General features: G+C 44.8%; 1 protein-coding gene across 1 annotated transcript in view; it reads right to left on the bottom strand.

Moving 5' to 3' along the window:
• Nucleotides 1–22,520, bottom strand: part of YJEFN3 (YjeF N-terminal domain containing 3) — a 40,635-nt gene that overhangs the window by 15,326 nt on the left and 2,789 nt on the right. The window contains exons 2-3 of the mRNA XM_054979597.1: nt 9,381–9,489; nt 4,316–4,426 (exon numbers count right to left, since the gene is read on the bottom strand). Coding sequence (XP_054835572.1) covers nt 4,316–4,426; nt 9,381–9,489 — 220 coding nt within the window. The remainder of the gene's footprint in view (nt 1–4,315; nt 4,427–9,380; nt 9,490–22,520) is intronic.

Genomic DNA, 22,520 nt, shown 5'->3' on the forward strand with positions numbered 1-22,520 from the left:
CCTGGAGTCTAGTCCACAGTACTCCGGTTTACCCATCAGAACATCATGAGCAACCTTGTCAAAAGCTTTACTGAAATCCAGATAAACTACATCGACAGCATTCCCACAATCCAGTAGGCTTGTCATGCGGTCATGCGGTCATAGAAGCAGATGAGGTTGGTCTGCTAGAACCTGTTAGAGACAAATCTGTGCTGACTTCCTCGTATTACCATGTTGTCCATCAGATGCTTGCAGATTAATAATAACATTTTATTTATATACCGCCCTTCAGGACAACTTAACACCCACTCAGAGTGATTTACAAAGTACATTATGATTATCCCCACAACAATCACCCTGTGAGGTGGGTGGGGCTGAGAGAGCTCTGAGAGAGCTGTGACTGACCCAAGGTCACCCAGCTGGCTCCAAGCAGTGAGGAATCAAACCTGGTTCTCCAGATTAGAGTCCCAGCACTCTTAACCACTATACCAAACTGATGCCTTTAATATCTGCTCCAATATCTTCCCTGGGACAGAGGTCAGGCTGACTGGCCTGTCGTTCCCAGGATCATCCTTTTCCCCTTTCTTGAAGGCTAGGATGACATTTGCCCTCCTGTAGTCTTCTGGCACATGACTTGTCCTTCAAGAAGCTTGGAAGATGATCAACAAAGGGTCTGAAAGCTCTTTTGAAAGTTCTTCAAGCACTCTATGGAGTAGGAGATGGAGGAGCGGCAGGGGTCCAGCCAGTAGAAAAAATCAGGGTGGCGATTGCACTACCCACCCACCCCCAACAGGAGACTGGTAGGAAGGCTTGCCCATAGCCCAGCCTCAACCATATCTGGCCCAGGGGATTTGCACACATCCAATGCAGCAAGGTGCTTCTTCATAACTTCTCTTCCCATGTCAACCAGCAGCCCTGAAGTCATGCCTTGCCTACTACCATCTCTAGGTGGGCCTGTTCTCTCCTTCAGGGAGAAAACTGAGCTAAAATAGGCCTTTCTGCCTTCTTTCTGTCCTCTGCCAGAGTTTCTCTAGTTTCACCCAGCAATGGGGATATTGCTCCCCTTTACCTTCCATCTGCTTTTCACATATCTGAAGAACGTACTTTTGTTGTGTCAAGACCGCCTGGCCAGAGGGCTTTGGCCTCTCTGACAGGTGCCTGACAGTGCCTAGCTATCCCTAGATACTCATCTTTAGATGTATTTTCTCCTGTCCATTTCTCTAACACCTGCTTTTTCTTTCTTAGTTCATCACGGAGCTCTCTGTTCATCCACACTGGCTTCTTAGATCCTCTGCCACATTTCCGTCTTACTGGAATGGTGATAGCTTGTGCCTGCAAGAGCTCTTCTTTTAAGACAGCCCACTCTTCATGAGCTCCTTTCCCTTCCAGCATTCTTGTCCATGGAATAACTCTCATCATATCTCTAAGTTTGTTACAGTTTGCCCTACTAAAATCTAATATGGGCATATGTCTACAAATTCCCTTGGTGCCCCACAACAAAAGGAATTCTAGGAGGATGTGATCACTTCTCCCTAAGGTTCCCACCACCTTTATCCTGTCAACCAACTCTTTCTTGTAGGTTAATAATCAAGTCCGGTGTGGCTGAGCCCTTCATCGCTTCCTCCACCATTTGAGAAAGTAGGTTTTCAGCCAAGCAGGTCAAGAAGTTGCATGACCCTGGACACATAGCAAAGTTGCTCTCCCAACACATCAGGGAAGTTGAAGTCTCCCATATCTACAAGGTCATGTTTCTTGGATACCTTATTAAGCTACTCACAGAGGGCAGAATCCATCTCATTGCCTTGGTCAGGCAGTCTGTAGCAGACCCCAACCACAATTCTCCTTGTCCTTTCCTCCCTTATCTTATCTTCATCCAAACACTTTCCTCTTCCAATATTTCCTGACATTCAAGCCCTTTCCTCACATACAGTTCCGCTCCACCTCCTCTATGACCCTTCCTGTTCTTCTTGAATAACTCACACTCATCCACTACTGTATTCCAATCATAAGAATCATCCCAAGTCTCTGTAATGCCTACTAAGTCATATCTTTCTATCTGCATTAGTAGATCAAGTTCTTCCTCCTTATTGACCAAGCTTTAGGCATTGGTATATAGGCACCAGAAGCCTTGCAACATTCCCCCTCTTTGAGCTGGCCTTCCCAGATAGGCCTCTCCTATTTGCTCTCCTTCCTCTCTGAAATTCCAGTGGTCTCCATTCCCCTGAGATGTCAGCTTAAAGCCCTCCTGATAAATCTCCCTAGGTCTCTTCCAAATACATTCTTCCCTGTCCTTGACAGACGAAGTCCATCGCGTGCAACAGGCCATCTTCAAGAAAACATAGTCCATGTCTAGGGATGCCAGACCCACGCTGGGGGTAGGGGATCCCCTGCCCCCACCCTCCACACCCCACCCCTGCTTACCTGGCCAGTGGTGGGGGAGCATGCCTTCCAAGCGCGCCCCCCCTGCAGTGCTGCTGCTGCCCTGATCAGGCCCATTTTGGCCTGGTTCAGGGCTGCTGCAGAGCATGGGAGTGCTCTTGCCCTCTGCAGGGGCCCAAAACGCGCCTGTTTCAGCCCAGATTGGGCTTGTTTCGGGCCTGTTTTGGTGAGGATCGGGCCCATTTTGAGCTGCTGTGGAGGGCGGGAGCGCTCCTGCGCTCCACAGCAGCCCAAAATGTGCCCATTTTTGCCTGGATTGGGCCCATTTCAGGCCACTGTGGAGCACAGGAGCTCCGCAGCAGCTCAAAACAGGCCCTATCCATGCCAAAACGGGCCCGAAACTAGTCTGATCTAGGCTGAAACAGGCGCGTTTGGGGTCCCTGCGGAGTGTGGGCACGCACCCACAGGGCTGCATGATGACATCACTTCCTCCCACCAAAACAGGTAAGTGCCAGGCCCCAGGCCCCCGCTGGGAGGCTCCTGCTGGCACCATGAACGCAGCCAGTGGTTCCCCTCCATAATCTTCTGTTCCCGTTGCATTCCTCTTCCTCTGACCCGCAGGATTGAAGAGAATACCATCTATGCCCCCATTCCTTTCAGTTCTCTCCTGAGGACTTCATAGTCAGCCCTAAAGTGTTCAATGATGTTCACAGCCGTGTCATTGGTCCCCATATGGACCATCACAAATGAGTAAAGGTCTGTCAGTCTGACTAGCTTGGCCATCTGGTCTGCGATATCCTTGATCTTCACCCCTGGCAAGCAACACACCTGGCCACAGGGTCAGGCGTGACAGTCCATACCCCTCAGCAGAGTCACCATCATCAAGACTTTCCTTTTAATTCTAATGCTATTTGTTTGTATCTCCATGGCGTCCCTGTTTGATCTTTCAGGTCTTTAGTGTTGTACATCTGCAGTTGATTCTGTCACATCAGTAAGAGCCTGGAAGCGATTTCTCAGCTTTAGTGGCACTGAGTGCCGAGCGGCATGGAGGGCAATCTCAACTCCCCTCTGCCTGGAGATCAGGGGGCGGGGCCACCAGCCATGTGACCATTTTCTCCCAGGGCAACCCACTGAGTTCCACCACCTCTTTTCCCAGAAAAAAAGCCCCGGTGGTTAGAGTGGTAGATTAGGAGCTGGGAGATGCAGGTTGAAATTCCTGTTCTACCCAGGACTTCAATGGCTGGATGTTCTCTCAACCTCACCTATTACTAGGCTTGCCATCCTGCAGGTAAGGCAGGAGTTCTCCTGGAAGAACAGCTGATCTCCAGACTACAGAGATCAAATCTTATAGCACAGTGGTTAGGTGGTTGGGCTGTAAATCTGCTGGTTCGAATCCCACTACTGCCATGAGCTCAGCAGGTGGCTTTGGGTAAGCCACTCTGCTCAGCCCCAGCTACCCAGCTGGATTGTCAGGATAATAACATAGACTTTGTTCACTGCTCTGAGTAGGCCCTAATCTGTCTAGAAGAGTGGTATATACAAGAATAGTTATTATTATCCCCTGGAGAAAAGGCCAGCTTTGGATGGTAGATCTGCTGAACTATCTGTCCTCCCCAAATTCCTCGGGCACCACCCTCCAATCTCCAGGAGATTCCCAAACCAGAGTAGGAAATCTGACGACCACACAGGGTTGTTGTATACAGAAGGCAGAACCTTGAACTCTGAGCTCCTCGGAGGAAGGGCAATATAAAAATATACTTGATAGAAAAGCTTGCAAACCCTTTCTGTTGGCCCTGGGAAAAGGCATTTTGTTTTAAGATTGCTGTGTGTATACTGGTGGGGGTGGACACCAGGTATGCCATCCTTCAGATGTCAAACAAACCACCATGGGGCCAGTTTGAACTGCAAGCCGCCCTGAAGGAGTTCTGCTACAAAGAAACTGAGAGTGGGTACGCACAAACACACGCAGATGCCGCGCACACGCCAAGCCAATCGCCCCATTCTGTTCACAGCCGCAGACTACCAACAACGTCGGTTGCTTCTTTGCCAGAGAATGCAGAGGGAAAACCTGTGGAAAGAGAAGTCCAATGAGATGAGAGCTCAGGGAAAAGGCAACGTCCCCCAGACCCTGAGAGAGAGAGAGGGCGAGAAGAAAGAAAAAAAGAACGAACGAACGAACGAACGAACGAACGAACGAACGAACGAACGAACGAACGAACGAACGAGAAAGAAAGAAAGAAAGAAAGAAAGAAAGAAAGAAAGAAAGAAAGAAAGAAAGAAAGAAAGAAAGAAAGAAAGAAAGAAAGAAAGAAAGAAAGAAAGAAAGAACTATTCAAGCGGGTGGCAGCTAATAGCCCCAGCCCTTTCAGGGCAAAGTTATGCAGTCCTTATATGGGGCTGAAATATAGGGATGGAACGAGAAAATACTTGATTAGCTTGAAATTATCCAGAATAACTTTTTAAGGACAATTTTGGGACTCCCCCAGGGTACTCCTGCTGCACACCTATGGTTAGAAGTTGGCCTAACCTCCATACGGCAAGAGTCTGCCTGAAACTATTAAAATATTATAATTGACAGTATTCCTGAAGACCATTTGATAAAATCTAAATTCTCCTTGTGGTATCCTCGGATTAAGAAAAATAAATTCTTCTCTTGCTATCTAGCTGACTTTTCTAATGTAATATTAAGAAAGGCTTTTACTAGTGTTTGCTTTCAAACTATGCCTTCTGAGTATTTACAGGGCAGATTTCAAAAAATAGAGGAACAATGCCTCTGCCCATGTAGTGGATATTGTACACTATGTTTTACATTGCTCCTTCTATGGGTCCATCCAGAATAAACTACTGAATCAATTTCCTGTAAAATTTTCCCGCTCAGATGAGGAATGTATTAATTTTTTATCGGCTGATGTTTTCCCTCTTGTTACTCTTAAAGTGGCTATTTTTATTTTTTTCTCAACAAATATAAGTAAGAAATTAGTTTTTGCTAATTCTGTAAGAATTTTAGCCAAGCTGTAATTTTACATAATTTTTTAGTTTTTTCTGCTACCTTTTTTGCCACTTCTATTTTTTTATCATTTTAGTTTTAAATTTTAAGTTCAATCTTGCCATGTAAATATGTAATTATGTTTTAACTCTTTCGACGTGACATATTGTTATATGGTGAATATGCTGGATTGCTACAGCTTGTCAGGGCTTTTTTTCAGGGGGAACGTGGGGGAACAGTGTTCCGGAACCTCTTGAAAATGGTCACATGGCTGGTGGCCCCGCCCCCTGATCTCCAGACAGAGGGGATCTTAGATTGACCTCCACACCACTCAGCGGCGCGGAGGGCAATCTAAACTCCCCTCTGTCTGGAGATCAGGGGGTGGGGCCACCAGCCATGTGACCATTTTCTCTGAGGGCAACCCACTGAGTTCCCCCACCTCTTTTCCCAGAAAAAAAGCCCTGCAGCCTGTAGCTACAACAATAAACTATTACATACTTATTTGCTCCTGCTAAGAAAGAAAAGAACTTAAATATCTGAAAGTAGGTTTCAGAGAGGAGCCAATAAGAATGCAGAGGTCAGATTTTGGCTATGTGCTATTTTTATAGCATAGTGCTATGCATCATAGTGCTATGGTGAATTTCAGCACCTGACACCTATATTGCAAGCTTTAAAACACCCCTCTGAGGTAGACTAACATATTGAAAATGGGTGAATAAAAGTCTGATAGATAAAATTCTCCTCCAAAATTAATAAATAACGCATTTGTAAACAGTCAAATTGGATGGAAGAGTTCTGGAAGTCTCAACAAATATAAGTATGCTTGGAATCAATGTTTATCCTGCTGTGCTGCAAAGATCCTGGAATGCATTTTAACATTGCTAAAGTGGGAATTGGGATGTGGCTGGTATCACAATTTAGTGGGCTTCGCAAACAAAAATTGACCCAATTGGTCCCTACAGCCAATCCAGTTGAATGGCAAACATAGCTAATAATATCAGTACTGAGGGGAGGGGAGTGCTAAGTTATGTCTCTTTGGAATCTTCTCTTAAAGGAGACCGATTGTCCCACATAGACATTGATAATTGAGGGATTAGGTGGCTTAAGATCTTGCTGCATCCAGCTATTTAAATAGCCCTTTCTGCTATTTTTAAAGCTTCACCATTAATTATGAACAAAGAACACAATGCTGGCATTCCCTCATGGTTTATTATTAGACTTTGCTATTTCAAGACAACCGTTCCAACATGCCAAACACCTGTTGTTAGGACTCACTGAAATTAAGATTCTCTTGGAACGAGGTTCTTGAAAACGGACCTCAGAGCACCAGCCAAAGCGCAACCAATGCAAAATGGCATTCAAAAGCCCCTTATGAAACCTATCTAGGCTCAACCTTGGGTTGCCAGCCTCCAGGTGAGTCCTGGAGATGTCCCAGAATTACTTGATCTCCAGATGACAGAGATCAGTTCCCTCGGAGAACATGGATGCTTCAGAGTGCAACCCCTGTGACATTAAACCAACTGAGGTCCTTCCTCTCCCCCAAATCTACCTTCCTTTCCCCCAAATTTTCAGGAATTTCCTCACCAAGAGTTGGCAACCCTAGCTCCACCCCTTTTTAAATCTAATGTGTGAAAACAGAATGTCTTTTTGATGCTTTATGCTTATTCAAGTATTTTCAAACTTTTGCACAAAAAGTTATTTAAAAATCCCCAAAGCAGTTGAGTGCTTAAACTGTGACAAAACATTACTATATAGTTCTGTTATTAGAATTTAGGTGTGAGAAATCGAGGGAATTCTATACCGCCCCCAAAACATATACACAAATGTTAGATTGCAGAGCTCCAGCAATACATGAGCATCTTTGGAAATCACATGTACCTTGGAAAGAGCATAGATCCAGAGGAGTTAGCCATGTTAGTCTGTAGTTGAAAAATAGTAGAGTCCAGTAGCACCTTTAAGACTAACCAACTTTGTTGCAGCATTCGCTTTCGAGAACCACAGCTCTCTTTGTCAGATGATGCATCTTGTAAATAGCAGGAAGGTTTCATTACGATAAAAAATCAGCCTTCCTGCATGGTCATGGATTGGTCCAGAAACCCTAGTGCAAGCCTATGTAAAACTGCCAGTTTGTTCTCCATACATGTACCAGGGAATCACACATCCGCACCTCCCTGTACAGCAGTGTCAAAATCATGTGCTCCCCACATCCAGATAAGAACCTGTGCTCTCCACTCCCACGTATTCTCCAACAAGGATTCAAGAGCAGCCCTCCATTCCTGGCAAACCCCCCCCCCCAATTCCTGGGGGGGGGTTAAAGTTTGAGTCACGTGACAGTGGAATTTTAGCTTGGAGCAAGCAGCCTGGTGGCTATAGTTCCCATCAACAGGTTGGGAAATCCATGTAAACTTGGGAGTGGAGCCTGGTCAACGTTCTACTGGTTCGAATCCCAGTACTGCCATGAGCTCAGTAGGTGGCCTTGGGTCAGCCACTCCTCTCAGCCCCAGCTCCCCTGCTGCATTGTGGAGATAATAATAACACTAACTTGTTCACCGCTCTGGGTGGGGCACTAATCTGTCTAGAAGAGCAGTATTTAATCACAATTATGATTGGGGAAGAGAGGGACATCAGGGATACAAGGCCATAGGACCCACCGCCAAAGCTACCATTTCCTCCTGAGGATCCAGTCTCTGTAATCTAGAGATCAGTTGTAGTTCTGGGAGATCTCCAGGCCCCACGTGAAAACTGGCAACCCTACTGGTAGTTGTCCATGGATCAGGGGGTGGAGTTTGGGAGCTTCTGGTGGGTGATGGCTTTGGTGAGGAAGAGGAAGATGTGGGGTGAGGTTCTGCCCTCCCTTTTGATGGGCAGCTTGAAAAGTCTTGGTTGGTCATTGGGTTGAGGCTTGTAACCTGCGTTGTGTCTGCAAAACTAGCAGCCGACCATGATGGGGGTCATCCAGGTTTGCTAACCTCCACGTGGGGCCTGGAGATCTCCCAGAATTACAACTGATCTCCAGACCACAAAAATCAGTACCCCTGGAGAAGATGGCTGCTTTGGAGGGTGGCATGCTCCACTAAGATCCTTCTCCTCTCCAAACTGTATCCTTCTTAGGCTCCTCCCCCAAATCTCCAGGAATTTCCTAAAACAGAGTTGGCAACCCTATAGGATCCTCTCCAGGGTTACGTGTGATGAGGATGTTTGTATTGCGTTTCTGTATCTATTTTCTGTTGTGTGCCACTTTGAGCCCCAGTGTGGGAAACAAGCAAAATATTTAAAAAACCAATAAATAGCACAGGTGACACTGCCTTACAGGAGTGAGATCAGTAGAAGGGGGGGGGGGTCGACTCTTGCCAAACGGAATATTCCTGGTTCATTACGTAAAGTAACTTTCAAGACAGAAATATCAAGTGCCGCTAAAAATTCTTGGTAACCCCTATTTGGGTATTTTTTTTACTAAACAGGAGTGGCGGGGGTGGGGAAGCATTCTCATTTTCCCCTTATAACTGCACAATGATGGATTTTAAAAACTGCTTGGCATTTCCTCCATAGGCGGAGGGTCACGTTCCTGTGGGGCTGGACAGGCCCGGCCTGCAAGCAATTGAAAACCAGATGAAGTCATTAAACTGGTGCAGGAGCTGTCCAAAACTAACAGGCCTAGGAAAAAAGGTTAGAGAACGCCAAGCCCTCTGTTTAACATCCAAAGGAAGCCACCGACAGGCGCTACTGTTCCAGGAGCAGATGGATGGATTTGCAAGAGGCCCACGGGCAGCCACCACATTCCAGAGGCAGAGGCTTTGCCAAAGGTGGTTGGACCGCTGCATCCAGTTTGGGCAGAAAGGGGAAACAATAGAGCCTCAAATGGCAGAAGCAGCCCGACCTGAAGCAAAGAGAGAGCGACCTCCCCAGATGGTAGATATCATGCAACGTGAAGGGGACCAGAAGGGCGGCAGTGTGCAGGGCGGGGAATGCCCTCAGGATAGGCATGTTCTCCCAACCAAGGTTATCAGATTCACAACGGTCGGAAATGCAAACCTACCTTGGCAACAGCCATGGCGCATGCATGACCCAAGATCTCGAGCAGCTGCTGCTGTCCGAATCTGAATTCTTCCAGGAGTTCCTTCTCAATGGCTTCTGCTTCTTCTCTACTGTAAAACACAAGAAAAAAAGGGGAGAGGGGATGATCAGCCAGGAAATCATAGCTGGACATCAGATTGTTCAAAAAGTTCACTGGGATTAGAAAATTCATGGGAGGGGCCTATAGGTGACTGCCACTTTTGGTGTGCAGAAACATTCTCCATGTCTCATGGCAGTATACCACTAAATATCAGATGCTAAGGACACAACAGTCACCTTCTGTATTTGCTTGAGCTTCCCGAGGGCATGTACCTACATAAGGTATAAATAAAATGAATAAAAGGAGAGCCAGTGTGACATTGCAGTTCAAGTGTGCTGTAGCACAGTGGTTAAGTGATATGGCTGCGAATTAGCACTCTACTGGTTCGAATCCCACTACTGCCATGAGCTCAGCAGGTGGCCTTGGGTCAGCCACACCTCTCAGCTCAGCTGTATTGTAATAACACTAACTTGTTCACCGCTGAGTGAGGCACTAATCTGTCTAGAAGACTGGTATATAAGCACATTTTATTATCATCATCATCATCATCATAATCTGAAACACAATCAACGATAAACAGAGGTGACATGTTATTATTGATTGGCCTTGCTAAGCTGATACAGGTTTCCGCCGGATACCTAAGTATCGACCAGATATCAGCGTAATATGTACACTGTTCCAAGTAGTGCCGTCTTTTGCAGTTCTGCAGGTGTTATGTCAGAAAGCTGCAGTTTTCCCATATGAATTGCAAAGTTTTTTGAGATGGTCCCAAGTGCTCAGATGACAATGGGGACTACTGTTGCATTCTTCTTCCATAGTCAGGTGGTTTCTATTGGCAGATCTCTATATTTAATAATTTTTTATTGTTCTTTTTCTTTGACTCTGGCATCCCCAGGAATTGCAATGTCGATTATCCAGACTTTTCAATTTTCCACAACTGTTATGTCTGGTGTATTATGTTCAGGGTGCCGATCAGTTTGAACTCTGAAATCCCACAAGATCTTGACCTGTTCATTTTCTAGCACCTTTTCCACCTGATATTCCCATGAATTCTTTGATACTGGCAAGTTATACTTTTTACACAATGACCAATGAATCAGCTTAGCGACCCTGTCATGTCTAGCTTTGTAGTCTGTCTGTGCAATTTTGCTGCATTCAGAGATAAGGTGGGACACAGTTTCATCTTTTTCCTGGCAAAGTCGACATTTTGGATTTTCACTGATTTTCTGAATTTTGGCTTTCATAACATTTGTTTGCAATGCTTGTTCTTGTGCTACAAGGATCAGACCTTCAGTTTCTTTCTTGATTGTACCCATCTTCAACTATGCCCAAGCTGTTGCCACTTTTTCCTTCAATATTTTTTAAATGTTGCCCATGTAAGGGTTTGTTCTTCCAGCCATTTAATCTATTCTCAAACTGTTTCTTCTTGTATTCAGCCTTTGTTTTGGTTGTTTTCAATATGTTCTCTATTTTCACAGACTGAAGTAATTTTCCTGTACTTCTACTGATGTAATAATTCAGGCCTCTCTTTTCTTCTTCCACTACCTGATGCACTTGTAACAGTCCTCTTCCACCAATTTTTCGTGGTAGATATAGCCTGTCAACATCACTTTTTGGGTGTAAAGAATGATGCATGTTCATTAGTTTTCGTGTTTTTCGATCCAATTTTTCTAAATAGCTTTGTGTCCAATCGTTAATTCCAGCTGGATATCTGATCACTGGAATTGCCCATGTATTTATGGCCTTGATTGTATTTCCACCATTTAATTTTGACTTCAGAATTTTTCGTACTCTCTTGATACATTCTTTCTGAGTTAGTTCTTTTACTTTCATATGCAGGATGTTATCTAATTCTAATATTCCAAGATATTTATAATTTTCATTGTTTGATAATGATTTCATAATGTCGCCATTTTCAAGTTCTATTCCATTAATATTTTTACTTTCCCCCGCTGCATGGAGAGTACTGCACATTTGTCTAAGCCAAATTTCATTTGAATATCATCACTGTACATTTTCACTGTATTAAGCAATGATTCAAGTTCAGTGGGACTCTTTGCATACAATTTCAAATCATCCATGTACAGGAGATGGTTTATTTTCCTAGCCTGATCAGAAATATAACAACTCATTTTTGTTTTCTCTAGGACTATTGTCAAGGGGATTGATGAGATGTTGAATAATAAAGGTGACAAGGAGTCCCCTTGAAATATACCTCTTTTGATACAAACTTCCCAAGTTTTTTTGTTCTTTTAATGTGTTGGTTGGAATGATGATGTCATTGGTTACATTCAGTAAAGTTTTAACTTGTTTTCTTTGTATTTGGCAAATTAGAGGCAGTCTTTGTCATTCACTGTCTTGGCTGACATGACTCAGTTTCTTTTTTCAGAACTCTTTGCTGTTCATTCAGATCATTATTATCAGGCTAATCCATAGCTTGTATTTTAGGCAGAGCATGTTCTTTTGCCAGTTTCTCCAATTCTTGCAATTCCAGTTATGTGAAAACTTTATTCCGAATAATGATCCGTCCATTATTCTGAAGTCCATTATCCATTATTCTGAACCTATTACTATTACTATTACTATTACTATTACTATTACTATTACTATTACTATTACTATTACTATTACTATTACTATTACTATTACTATTATTAAAGTGTCAGGCTAGAACCAGGCCTGGTGAAACAAGAGTTCAAATCTTCTGTCAGCCATAAAAGTTCACTGGGGTGGGGGTGGGGGTGACACTTGGGCCAGTCTCAGCCTAAACTACATCATGGTATTATTGTGAGGAAAATATTAATGAGAACCTAAACTTCTTGGAGAAAGCACAAGATAAAAGTGTGACTGAGATTCTTGTAATTCAGTTTTATAAAAAAATACACATTGCTCACATTTTCAGTTATGGAGACGGAATTGTCTGCGATTTTAGGTGTGAATATTGAATTTGGCAAAGACAACATATCCTAAAATTAACCCGCAAGACTTAAGAAAGGGAAAAAAACAACACACCAAACTTTAAGTAGTGCTCAAGTCTTAAATTCCAAATGCAAAAACTGCATGCCAATATAATTGCATGATGATGCTAAACTAAACTTTTATCAGCAATACATAATGTTTAGGGTGTTCAAAATGCTTTGCCAGACATTCTCACAACAGTCCTGTAAGGCAGGCCAGCTTTATCATCTCTGTATTGCAGGTGGGATGCTGATCTTGAGTAGCTAGGCTGACACCACTGGGATTTGGCAGAGGTAAGATTTGAACCTAAGACCTCCCAAGTTTACAGCTCATCCTCTCAGATGCTGCTCTGTGCCATTTTTCTGGCACAGTTCATTGAGCATTAAAGAGGAACAAATGTTCTCTGTTTTTGCATTTTAAACCTGTTTATATAATTCAGTGCCCCCACTTTCTGCTGTTGGTTTTGTTGACTGCATTGAGTAAACATGTATATTTTTATATGCAAGTTTTACAATATTTTTACAAACTTAGTGCATAATGCTGTTTTATACCTTATGCTCTTCCACAGGAAAAAGTGTGAACATTTGACAGGGGGGAAATTTCAGTGTGGAAAAACTGAAAACAGCACTGGGAACAAATGCCCTGCACCCAAGAATTCACCTCCAATATTTCAGTCACTGTGATTACACACTGTGTGCGCTCAGGAACCCAGCTGCAAACTGGTAGCATGCAGAAAGAAGGGGGATTGGGAGAAGGAGCCATCAAGCGCCAAGCACAGAGCCTGCAAGCTCCTGGTAATGTTAATGAGTCTGACCAAATCAGGACAATGGTTTTACTACCCCCTCCTGGAAGATGACACCCAAAAAGGACTAGGGTTCCCAGGTGTCCAGTTTTCAACCGGACAGTCCAGTATTTTGGGGGACTCTCCAGGGAAAACGTTCCCCAAAATCCAAACACCTGGCTCCTCCCTTTCCCCCCTCCACTCATCTAGCAGTGCAGTCCCACCGCAGGCCCACGTAAATAAGTTTGTGTGTATTAATGAAGGGAGAAGTATTTCCTACTGTGGGTAAATGCAGGCTTCTGAAGTCAGAAGGAAGGGGGCTGGATGGGTGAATGGAAGGCAGCTGTAGCCTGGTGGATGCGGAGGGAACTGCAGTTTTTAGTCAGCATGCTGAGGAAAAAGTATTCGTTCTGTCTAGGTTAGCCAAGCTGCGTGGGGAAACCTGAGTGAATCCATGTCTGTGTGGATGAGAAGAGTTTTTATTCTGGCCGTTTTCACATGCGCCCTGGGTGATCGTGCAAACTCACGGCATGAAGCATCTTCCTAGCACGATCTCCCGGCACAATCCCCTTTAATGGCCCAATGACGTCAGAAACAGCGCCATTAAATGGGATCATGCTGGGAAATCGCACTAGGAAGACACTTTTATGCCGTGAATTTCGAGCGATCTTCCGGGCATGTGACCGTGTGAAAACGGCCTGTTTGTGAAGAACTGTATAGAAAATTGGTCTTTGTGACTGGGCCTGTGAAGATCCCTTTAAAAAGATACAACTATTTTGGACTGGCCAAGCTTATGAATAGAGTTCCCAGGTGCTCACCGCTGGCAGGCAAACTCCCAAGGGTTTGCCTCCTTGCCCACCGACCTGCCAGTGGTCAGCTGCCAGCATGAGGTAAGTGCCAGGCCCCTTCCCCCAGTGGAAGGGTATTGGGACCTGGCAACTCTACTTATGAACCTATTCTGAAACCAATACATCTTATCAATACTCCACAACCATTGCATTTATGTTCTTATAAATAAATTCTACTTCTGGTTAAGGGGAAAAAAGGATCCTTTTTTTTTTAAACCTTACAGCCACCTTCAAAAGCTAACCATTCTGTCATACTACCTTTATTTAATTGCAATACATAAGCAGCACAATAACAACCTAATTGAGTCTACAAAGTACATAAAAGCAGGGCTTTTTTTTTCAGCGGGAACGTGGTGGGATGGAGTTCCGGAACCTCTTGAAAATGGTCACATGGCCAGTGGCCCCACCCCCTGATCACCAGACAGAGGGGAGTTGAGATTGCTCTCCGCGCCGCTGAGCAGCGCAGGTGGCAATCTAAACTCCCCTCTGTCTGGAGATCAGGGGGCGGGGCCACCAGCCATGTGACCATTTTCTCCGAGGGCAACCCACTGAGTTCCACCACCTCTTTTCCCAGAAAAAAAGCCCTGCATAAAAAAATGGTATCAGTATCCAAGAGAGCTTAAAATGTGCATAAAAGATAGAGGCTATGAAAATCTCTAGTTTCGTGCGGCAATTAATTGACTCCAGAGGATTTACTGGTGTAAATTAAAAAATATAAAACCAATATATAATTTAAAGTTAAAAATTTAAAGCCAAGCTTGGTGATAAACACCAGGACTCTAGGACTCTAGGACTACTAGGACTCTAGTATCATGTGTCCAATGCCCTCTGTAATTGATCCTTGCGTGTTTTAAGTGCTATAGCAAGGAATCTACTGCAAGCCCATGTGGGGTTGCATCAGATAACAGCTTCTTTGTGATTTCCAAATCTGAGGAGGTGGGAAACTTCCTAAAGAAGGAACGTAAAATTTTCTCGCATGCTTCCTAATAGAAACTGTAGTGTGTGCTCTATAGTCTCCTACTCCGCAGTGATAGATTCTCTCTGCCATAGCGATCTTAGTTGACTGTGGTACTACCATCTATAATTAAGCCTTCCTATAATAAATAAACTGTGAACTGAAGAGTTTTAAGGCAAAATCCTTAGGTGGCACCAAAAAACCTTTCGGGAACACTGATGAAACCAGGGAACCAGTAACATACATGCCATGCAAAAAGGGCGAAATGCCACAGGTGGAGTTAATGATGGGATTCAAACACCCAGGGAAGGTGTTCTCGAGGTTAAAGGCCTGGGTAAAGTAGAGAAGACCTGAAGCTGTCTGTGCGTGGAGAAGAAAAAAGGAGTGTTCATTGTGACCAGGTCCCTCCTGAGGTAAAAGTTTAAGGTAACTTAAGGAGGAGCTGTAATAAAAGTGCAAGGCAAGGTTAAAACAGAAAACCATTACATGGACTTTATGGTATTATACTTGGCTGAGATTTCACCCCTGCCCAGGCTCCATCCACAAAAAATCTCCAGGAATTTTCCAACCCAGAGCTGGCAACCCTGTCCCCAAGGAAATTTATAAATTCTCAAGACACAGAGAAGAATCTTCTGTTCCTCCTCTCTGCTCTCGAGCTTCTGTCCATGCAGCCACACATGCCGTGCAGGACTAAGTTTTTACCGAGGGACACCATCTGTCATATATGCCTCCTGCATATCTGCCATGAATGTATATTGGCTCTGTCTCTGGTCTCTGAGTGTATGGGAAGTTCTTTATTGCTGTAATGCCAGCAGGTTATCTTGCAACAGTTTACTTTCTCTTTCCCGCTCTGCTGAGCCAATGTCCTTGACTGCCAGCTGAAACTGGCTCAAAATGTATCCTTCTTGAGAACCAAAGATAAGTTCTTCTTTCTCACTGTCTACTCTAAAACAATGTCTCACCCCCAAACCCACCCACCCCTGTTAACGGGTCCTCTTTCCCAATATTCCTTATAACTAACATTGATAGCCCCACATACGCCACTTCTGCCAATTTCACTGTCTGAAACCTTGTACTGAATGGATCTCTAATAAAGTTACTTCAACTGGAACACCTGTGTGTTAACTGTGGATAACTTGGGGATCTAACTGCCAGGGACTGACCCCTGTTAACAGTCCTCTTTCCCAAAGGCGGGACTATTCCCTATAACTAACATTGATAGCCCCACATACGTGACTTCTGCCAAAATGTCAGTCCCTGGCAGTTAGATCCCCAAGAGAGGAGTGTGTGGGAAGAAAGAGGTCCTTGGCACGGAATCCCATCTGTGGCAAATCTGCTTGGCCCCATGCAGTTCTGTTACAAAAGGTAATGCTGAATTTTAAACAATGACGACTTCAAGTGATACTACCCTATCCTAATTAAGCATCATATATTATCGAAGGCTTTCACAGCTGGAGAACAATGGTTGTTGTGGATTTTCCATGCTGTATAGCCGTGGTCTTGGCATTGTAGTTCCTGACGTTTCGCCAGCAGCTGTGACTGGCATCTTCAGAGGTGTAGCACCGAAAGACAGGGATCTCTCAGTGTCACAGTCACAGCTGCTGGCGAAACGTCAGGAACTACAACGCCAAGACCATGGCTATACAGCCCGGAAAATCTACAACAACCATCTAATTAAACATTGTTTAGGAGAAGTATCAAAGGATAGGAAAAGGAACTGCATATTTTCACCCTTTGTAACCTTGCTTAGCTTGAATGCTTGAACTGTCTGTGAGTATTCTTTTTCATTTGCTGAAATTCCTTATATTATGAAAGTTCTAAACCTGAACTCTTGAAACACACCCCGGCTATTCAAGTCTTGTTATCTGAAGTGTGGTAAGGAAAGCTCGCTATCCCTGGAGCGTGATTGCTCAGAACTGTGAAGTTGTGATAGATCACCCTCACAAGCTTGGTGGAGGAAAGCAGGAGGCAAAACAACCAGGCATAGCCTCTAAAGAGCAATGCAGGTACAGAGCACCAGATGCAGGAGATACTCCGAGTTGCTGGTGGCAACACTTGTTACTGTCAGGTTCCACAGTACTCCACTGCACACACTCCGGTGTATGAGTTAAAGTTACTTTATTAGAGATCCATCAGTATCAGCAAACATAGGCAAGGGTATTGGCAGAAGTGACGTGCGTATGGTTGGAGGGATTAGTTATAGGGAGAGTTCCCTCCTGTAGAATATGGATGGTTAGGATTCTGGCGCGAAAGAGCCGGGGAGGGGCGGGTTGAGACAGGACGTGAGAAGAACTGGAGGAGAGAAGCAAAAAATGAAGTTATTTCGGTTAGAATTCTGGCACTCAAGGACACATTCTCGAGCGGCTGCAGAAATGAAAGTAGACACCACAGTAGGCACCTGTAAGATAAGCAACTCCCAGCCAAACAGGTCACTGATATGCATCTTCATATACTCTCAGAGGATCAGTACAGAGCACAGAATACAAAAAAATACTCATGGCAGATATGTAGACAGACATATATGACAGTTACCCTGTTTGTTTTTGGCATCCTGGGGAGTGAGGGAAAGGGTTGGCATCATTGAGCAGAGACTTAGGCCAGCCATGGCATTTTCTGACCTCCTGGGGACCAGCCCAAAGGAACAGGAGGGACTTACAAGTCTGTTCCTTCACAAACACCAACATGCAAAAACACAGGCTGAATTTGCACAGGACAGAACCATCAGGGACTCAGGGTGTACAAATCTGCCATTTCCTTTACACTGGGAGTGCTATTGCTGTGATTCCCATTTCTCTCTCTCTTTTAAATTCCATCCTTCCTCCAAGGGACATATAGTTCTCCCCTCCTCTATTTTAAACTTACAACATCCCTGTCAGGTTGAATAGACTAGGAACACACCGGCAAGCTTCATGGCTGAGCAGGGATTCGAACTCAAGTCATAGTCCAGAACTCTAACCATTCAACCACACTGGACCTCATTACTATGTCACCATTTTTATGCACCATTTTAATAAGTGTGCTTATTATATACTGCCATCAAAATAACATTATAATGTGTTAATTTAAAGGGGAGAAATGCAGCAGAAAAGTGCATAATTGTAAGCACTTCAATTAATGCAAGGCAGAAGCAAAACCAAAAGGGAAATTTCCCAAGGGAAATGGCGGGCTGCAAAATTCGGTAGTGTCATTCAGTTGCATCAGAGAGAGAGAGAGAGGGAGAGACTGTCTTAGCTTTCAGTAATGCTGAAAAGTGGAGTGTTCGCTGCGAAATGCCTGACCTCGATTTCTCTCTGGCTTCTCAATCCACCCACCTGTAGCAACAGCCTCTCAGGATGGCTCAATTCATCTCATTCCTTTGGCAAATCAAATGTTTGGAGCGCTTGCAAACTGTGAAGGGTCAGCTGGATTAAAGCCTGGTCAGACAGAACCCAACCCCCAAAGCCCCGTGTCTCTGTCTATCCTGCTTCCCCTCCCCCCCCCTGCTTTTTAAACATAGGTGGGCAAAGCAACAGGCTGGAATCTGTTATGTAAAGTTAAACAATGTCCTGGTTGTTTCATTCCCCAGTTGGGTCTCCAAACACTCTGGCACCAGATGCAAGACTCCAGAAAGAAAAATGTAGACCGTAATCATTAACAGCTGTTAGCCAGGACCTGTGGATGACAAAATAATTCACATTTCGGACTATCCTGTTGTTTTATAATCCAAAAGGAAGGTGGATGTCTGTGTATGCAACCAATTCCTGGGAGGGAAATATCAGTCTGGACAACAGCTGGAAGGCAACATTATATGAATCTCAACTACACAGTGGAACTGTTTTCACACTTGCGTGGCCATCAAGAATGCATTCACAATAGAAAGTTCCCAGAGCATATGGAGAAAAGTCATGGATAATAAGCCAGTGTCACACAGGTTTAAATCTATAGTGTAGATATCCAGAGAAGAATGTCAAGCGCAAAGTGGCACATACAGGGACAAATCTAGCCTGCATGTACATATGAGACCAGAACTGGCCATTAATATGAGGGTCGAGCTACAAGTGACGAATGACACTTGCCTGGCAAGTGAACAGACTCACGTGTATTCCTTCCTGTTCACTTGCCCTCTACTTGCGCTCCACTTGATCAAGTGGAGGGCAAGTGAACAGGGTGGAATACACGTCTGTTCACTTGCCAGGCAAGTGTCATTCGTCACTTGTAGCTCGACCCTAACTTGTTGTCCCACCAGTGTATATGGTACAAGAACCTTGCAAGGTAGGGTAGATATAAATCTATGGCATGTTTAGGAATACTGCATCCAGTTCTGGCTGCCTCATTTCCAAAATTGTGGCAGTGGAAAAGCTGCAGAAAAGAGCAACCCAAATGATAAGGAGCGCAGAATGCTTCCCCTATGAAGAAAGGCTGAGGAGTCCAGGGTTTTTCTGGTCTGGAAAAGATCATTAAGTGGAGGGGTGAGAGAGGTTTATAAAGCCGTTATAGAAAATGATTTCCCTCTCTCACACTGCTAGAAGTTGGGATCCCTCAATTACGCTTACTGACTGCAGGTTCTGGACAGACAAAAGCAAGTATCTTCACACAATGCATTATTCACATCGGGAACTCCCTGCCACATGACGTAGCATTGCTTGCTAGCTTGAAGAACTTAAGGGGGAAAAAGAGTCCACACCTTTGTCCAGTATAGAGCTGCCAACGGTCACATTAGTTAAACGGAACCTCCCTGTTCAAAGGCGATTTACCTCACAACAATTCCAAGGGTGGAGGCAAAAGACAGTAAAAAGCCACCACCTTCGATGCTCTGCTTGGATGAACTTCCCATTAGCCTCTGGGTTGGCCACTGTTGGGAACAGGCTATTGGACTAAATGAATTTTTGGTTTGATCCAGTAGATAACTTTGTGGATCCCTCTGACAAAGACTGGCTAAATTAGCCCATGGCAAGATGGCCATTTTGCATCTACCACTGTGTGGGATCTTGAACACACCACTGCTGGTGCCCCAAAGGAGACATGCAAGCTAAAAAAAAATGGCAAGGAACCCATGTGCGTGGCCTTTACTTCAATGGCCCACAAATGAAGGGCCCACACACTGCAGATGCACCTTGCTTTTCAGATGTCCTAAAGCGACAACATCGTTTGCTTGACCCTCTGGTGCCCTGTCGAGCACAGCCTGGGGAAAGATCAAAGTCTCCTTTTGGGGGAGAGGCTTCCCCATCTCACAGTACACCTTTGTCCAAATCAAGAAGACTCTTACCGTCTCTCAAAAAGGCCAACAGATTTATTATGGCAGGGGCTTTGGTAGATTAGAGGCCACATTGTCAGAGACATGAAACATTTTCATTAGTGTAGAGATAGAGAGATGTGTATGTTGTAAACATTGCAACCAAAATGCCACAGAATGCCAAAGGTCCAGTGAGTGACATTTCTGGGCGAACTTCAAAGTAACAGCCAGCTGAACATAAACACAGAGATCAGACCATGCAAAAAGTTGAGATCCTAACTCTGTCCCCATGAGAAGAGCCCTGCTGGGTCACGCCCAAAAGTCCAGCATCCTGTTATGACCTATGACCTTGGAAAGCCCACAAAACTGGGCATGGAGGCCAAAGCCTCCTGGCTGTTATCGCCCCCACAGCTAGGGTTGCCAGCCTCCAGGTAGTGGCTGGAGATCTCCTGGAATTACAACTGGTCTCCAGGCCACAGAGATCAGTTCATTGGAGAAAATGGCTTCTTTTGGGGGTGGACTCTATTGAATTATGCCATGCCAAGGTACTTTCCCTCCCCAAACCCCACTTTCTCCAGGTTTCTCTAGGTTTTGCCCCCCAGATCTCCAGGAGTTTCCCAACCTGGAGCTGGCAACCCTACCCACAGCATATGGCATTCTCTTCATCCCCACCCCCCCCACCCCCAGCCAGTGCTCCAGCCCCTTGATTATTCTGGCTGCCCTCTTCAGCCCTTTCCTGCATCCCAGACCCACTTGGGGTTGCCAGCTCTGGGCTGGGATATTCCTGGAGATTTGGGGGAGAACTGGGGTGGGCAAAGTTGCAAGAGGAGGGAAGTGATGCCAGAACTCCACACTCCAAAGCAGTCACTTTCTCCAGGGGAACTGATCTCTCTAGTCTGGAGATCAGCCAAGTCTAGGAGAACTCCAGGCCCCACCTGGAGCTTGGCAACTGTACTACTCAGGCAGGACTTGATATCACTACACTTGTTAGAAAAAGGGACTGGCAACGTCTCTGACTCAGATCTTCAAAATTACAAAAAAAAAAAAAGATGGGGGGACAAGAACCATAGAGCTAGACAGATAGATAGGCTAGTATCAGTCTCGCGCGAGAAAACGCGATCTTCCACGTTTTTTGCGTGATCTACCAGGTCGTTACGGGCAGAGGTAAGCCGTGTGGAAACAGCCTATGTCAGCAAGTTTGATAATCTTCATTAGGCCTCAATAGAGACAATGGTTTTCTTTCATGCCATAAATGTTAAATTAACACAGCAAAGTTAGGCTAGTTGTGAGAGCGTTCCCTGTGCTTCTCTTCCAGAGGAAATGTCATTTTAGGCTGCTGCCAGACAAAACAGAAAAGGAATCTTGTAGCACCTTAAATGTGAAGAGTTCTGTTGTGGCAGAAGCTTTTGTGGTCTCTGACACAGGAAAGCTTCTGCCACAATGGCTTGTACACGCTCACATACCCATCACAGTCTGGAGTTCTAGCATTTCATGACCTTTCTCTCTCTCTCTCTCTCTCTCTCTCTCTCTCTCTCTCTTTCTCGCTGTATTACAGATCTGTCAGTAAAGATACATTCCCTGTGCCTGATGAAGCTAGCCCTAATTAATGAAAGTTTCTGACAAAATGTCACAAGACTCTGAGAGCCAGTTTGGTGTAGTGGTTAAGAGCAGCGGGACTCTAATCTGGAGAACCAGGTTTGATTCCCCTCTCCTCTGCTTGACGCCAGCTGGGTGACTGTGGGTCAGTCACAGCTTCTCGGAGCTCTCTCAGCCTCACTCCCTTCACAGGGTGATTGTTGTGAGGATAATAATAACACAGTTTGTAAACCGCTCTGAGTGGGTTAAGTTGTCCTGAAGGGTGGTAAGTTGTTAAGTTGTCCTGAAGGTATGTAAATTGAATGTTGTTTTTGTTATTATTTGTGGTTTCATTGAAACAGACTAACACAAGCTACCCCTCAATTCCCCCCTGGCCCCATCCTTACAAGACTTCGACAATCTGCAGAATTTCTCCAGGCCCCATAAACCTCTGTAAGTTTTGTACATTATTTTGAACAAGCTATAGTGTTCTGACTGGAGAGAAGCGCTCAAGGTCACACAGAGATGGCATTTACCGAGGGCTTCATTTCTTTCCACAGGGAGAGAAGTATGAGAGATCAAACTTTACACTGGAGCCATCTGCCCGGGAAATTCTGCTTCTCTACTTGTGGAGAGATTCACTCTACACATGCTCAGAGGCACCTTTATTTACTACTAGCTTTTATATTCCAGCAAGGGCTCCGGTGATGAAAACAGATCCTGGGGCCAAAAC

The sequence above is a fragment of the Eublepharis macularius genome, chromosome 5, assembly GCF_028583425.1.
Source record: "Eublepharis macularius isolate TG4126 chromosome 5, MPM_Emac_v1.0, whole genome shotgun sequence".
NCBI lineage: Eukaryota > Metazoa > Chordata > Lepidosauria > Squamata > Eublepharidae > Eublepharis > Eublepharis macularius.